The following is a 2,340-nucleotide window of genomic DNA, read 5'->3' on the forward strand; positions in this document are numbered from 1 at the left end:
AAGTTGCTGCTTTAGTCTCTGAGCTTCACTCACCAGTTTGATCTTCTTGTCTTTGCTCTCTGAGGCTTCGGCCTCCAGCAGCTCCTTCTGCAGCTTCTCCTCAGCCTTCTTCCACTGCACACACACACACACACACACATACAATTAAACACGGTAACACACAATACGTGCGTCATGTGACCACGGTTTTGACGTGCTGATGAGCAGTCCTCTAACGAGTCACCAGTGGACTGTTCTGACGTCATCACGCTACAGCATCAGTGACTGTTTCTGGGGTTCACACATTATTGGTCTGTTGGTCACAAACACAAACGTCCAGTCAGGCTTCACACCTGATGACCTCATAGCTACCTTCCTCTGCATCCTGGACAGGTTCTTCTTCTTCTCTTTGTTGTTCATGAACTTCTTCTTCGGTGCCGTGGCCTCCATGTCCTTCTTCATCTCCACCTCCTTGATCCTCAGACTCAGCAGCGTCCGCAGCACCTGAAGGTCACATGATGTGTTGAAATGTCCCGTTTAACCCACCTGACACGGTTTGGGTGCGTTTGATTCGTTACCTCAGGCCTGACATTGTAGTTGAGGCCCTTCACGAGGCCGGAGATAACTCGCACCGTGGCCAGCGAGGCCCCGCCCACTTTGTCCTGCTGAAAGAGCTTCCTGAACGCATCGCAACACATCGCTGACACCTGTAACACAGACACACCTGAACGCATCACAACCAGCTGGTCTGCAGCGCACAACACAAACATCTGCTGAATCACTAAAATTATTCTCAGCTGTATAACCTCAAAGTAATCAGATTACATCCGAGTAGAACAGCAGAGTATTTCCTCTGATGAACAGTCAGAACCAAACTCTTCATAAAAACTATACTTCAAATTCATGCTCCAANAGTGTGTAGCTGTTGTGTAGCTGTTGTGTACCTGCAGCGTGCAGTAGTTGTGTAGCTGTTGTGTACCTGCAGCGTGCAGTAGTTGTGTAGTAGTTGTGTAGCTGTTGTGTACCTGCAGCGTGTGCAGCTCCCACAGCGCCGTGTTCTGAGCGTTGCAGTGCTCTGGTTGGTCGAGCTCCGGCAGGTAGAAGCCGCTGCCCTGAACCTCGTTGTCCAGCAGGAAGTCGCACTTTGGGAAGGACTGACACACAAACACACAATAAACACTCCAGCAGTCGCTTACCTGGGGATCTACCTGTGTCTACACACTGCGGGCACACAAACACACACTCACATGCATGGCGGCCCTGTTGGCGGCGAGGATCCCCACGCTGGCGTTGGGCAGAACGTGCAGACTGAGCATGCTCAGTCGCTTGACGAACGCCATGGCCCTCTGCAGCGTCACCTGCTTCCTGCGGCGAGTCAGCATGGCGTCCAGGCACCGCAGCAGGATGGCGACATCATCATTAGGCGCCCCTGACAGACACAGCCCCGGTTCAGCGCACCAGCAAAACAGTTCAGAGGTCGTACACAGAAAGTACCAGAGTGTACTACATCCTGTTTGGAGGCGGAGCCTGTGTGAGCTCACCTGCGTGGAGGTGGGGCAACATCTGGTACAGCTGTGAGTAGAAGTTCAGAGGGTCGATGTTCAGGACGTCCCCTGACACATAAACAACAACAACCAGGTCAGCTGACAGGATGTGACATCATGACAGCTCCACGTTTGTCTTTTCAAAATAAAGCGCTCCCTGAAACTTTCAAAATAATGACGGACTTTGTAAAACAACAAAAACTGAATTTATGCTGTTTATGCTCTGACATCGATCGCACAACTTGACTGTTAGATAGGAATGAGTATTTACTCCCCTGAGGTACGTCAGTCCTGATCAGGACCAAGTGTTCCTGCTTCAGGACCCTGAAACCACCTCTGAGTCCCTAAAACCATGCCTGGACCCTAAAACCACGCCTGGACCCTAAAACCACGCCTGGACCCTAAAACCACGCCTGGACCCTGAAACCACATCTGGACCCTAAAACCACATCTGGACCCTGAAACCACGTCTGGACCCTGAAACCACGTCTGGATCCTGAAACCCTGCCCGGAGCTGGACTCACCTTGACCTGACAGGATGGTGAAGACGGTCTGGATGCAGTGGAGACTCTCCTGATTGGTCAGATCCTGCAAAGACCAATCAATCAACCAATCAATCAGTTTGAACTGACAGCTGCTTTTCAGAGGGGGCGGGGTTTTGGTGAATACTCACTCCTGATTGGATGAGGTTCTGCAGCACGTTGAGCAGGTCGTCAAAGAATTCCAAGTTAATGAGGTGAGCGAAGCTGAAACAACAACAAGTTACTACACAGCAGTGTGTGTGTCTGTGTGTGTGTTACTGTGTGTGTGTGCGTGT

General features: G+C 51.1%; 1 protein-coding gene across 1 annotated transcript in view; it reads right to left on the reverse strand.

Annotated features, from left to right (window-relative positions):
* noc3l (NOC3-like DNA replication regulator) overlaps positions 1 to 2,340 on the reverse strand; it is an 11,155-nt gene that overhangs the window by 2,516 nt on the left and 6,299 nt on the right. The window contains exons 10-14 of the mRNA XM_008304811.1: positions 2,197 to 2,310; positions 2,048 to 2,111; positions 1,521 to 1,592; positions 1,227 to 1,408; positions 1,005 to 1,133 (exon numbers count right to left, since the gene is read on the reverse strand). Coding sequence (XP_008303033.1) covers positions 1,005 to 1,133; positions 1,227 to 1,408; positions 1,521 to 1,592; positions 2,048 to 2,111; positions 2,197 to 2,310 — 561 coding nt within the window. The remainder of the gene's footprint in view (positions 1 to 1,004; positions 1,134 to 1,226; positions 1,409 to 1,520; positions 1,593 to 2,047; positions 2,112 to 2,196; positions 2,311 to 2,340) is intronic.

Source organism: Stegastes partitus, unplaced genomic scaffold (genome assembly GCF_000690725.1).
Source record: "Stegastes partitus isolate 25-593 unplaced genomic scaffold, Stegastes_partitus-1.0.2 Scaffold2328, whole genome shotgun sequence".
NCBI classification, from domain to species: domain Eukaryota; kingdom Metazoa; phylum Chordata; class Actinopteri; family Pomacentridae; genus Stegastes; species Stegastes partitus.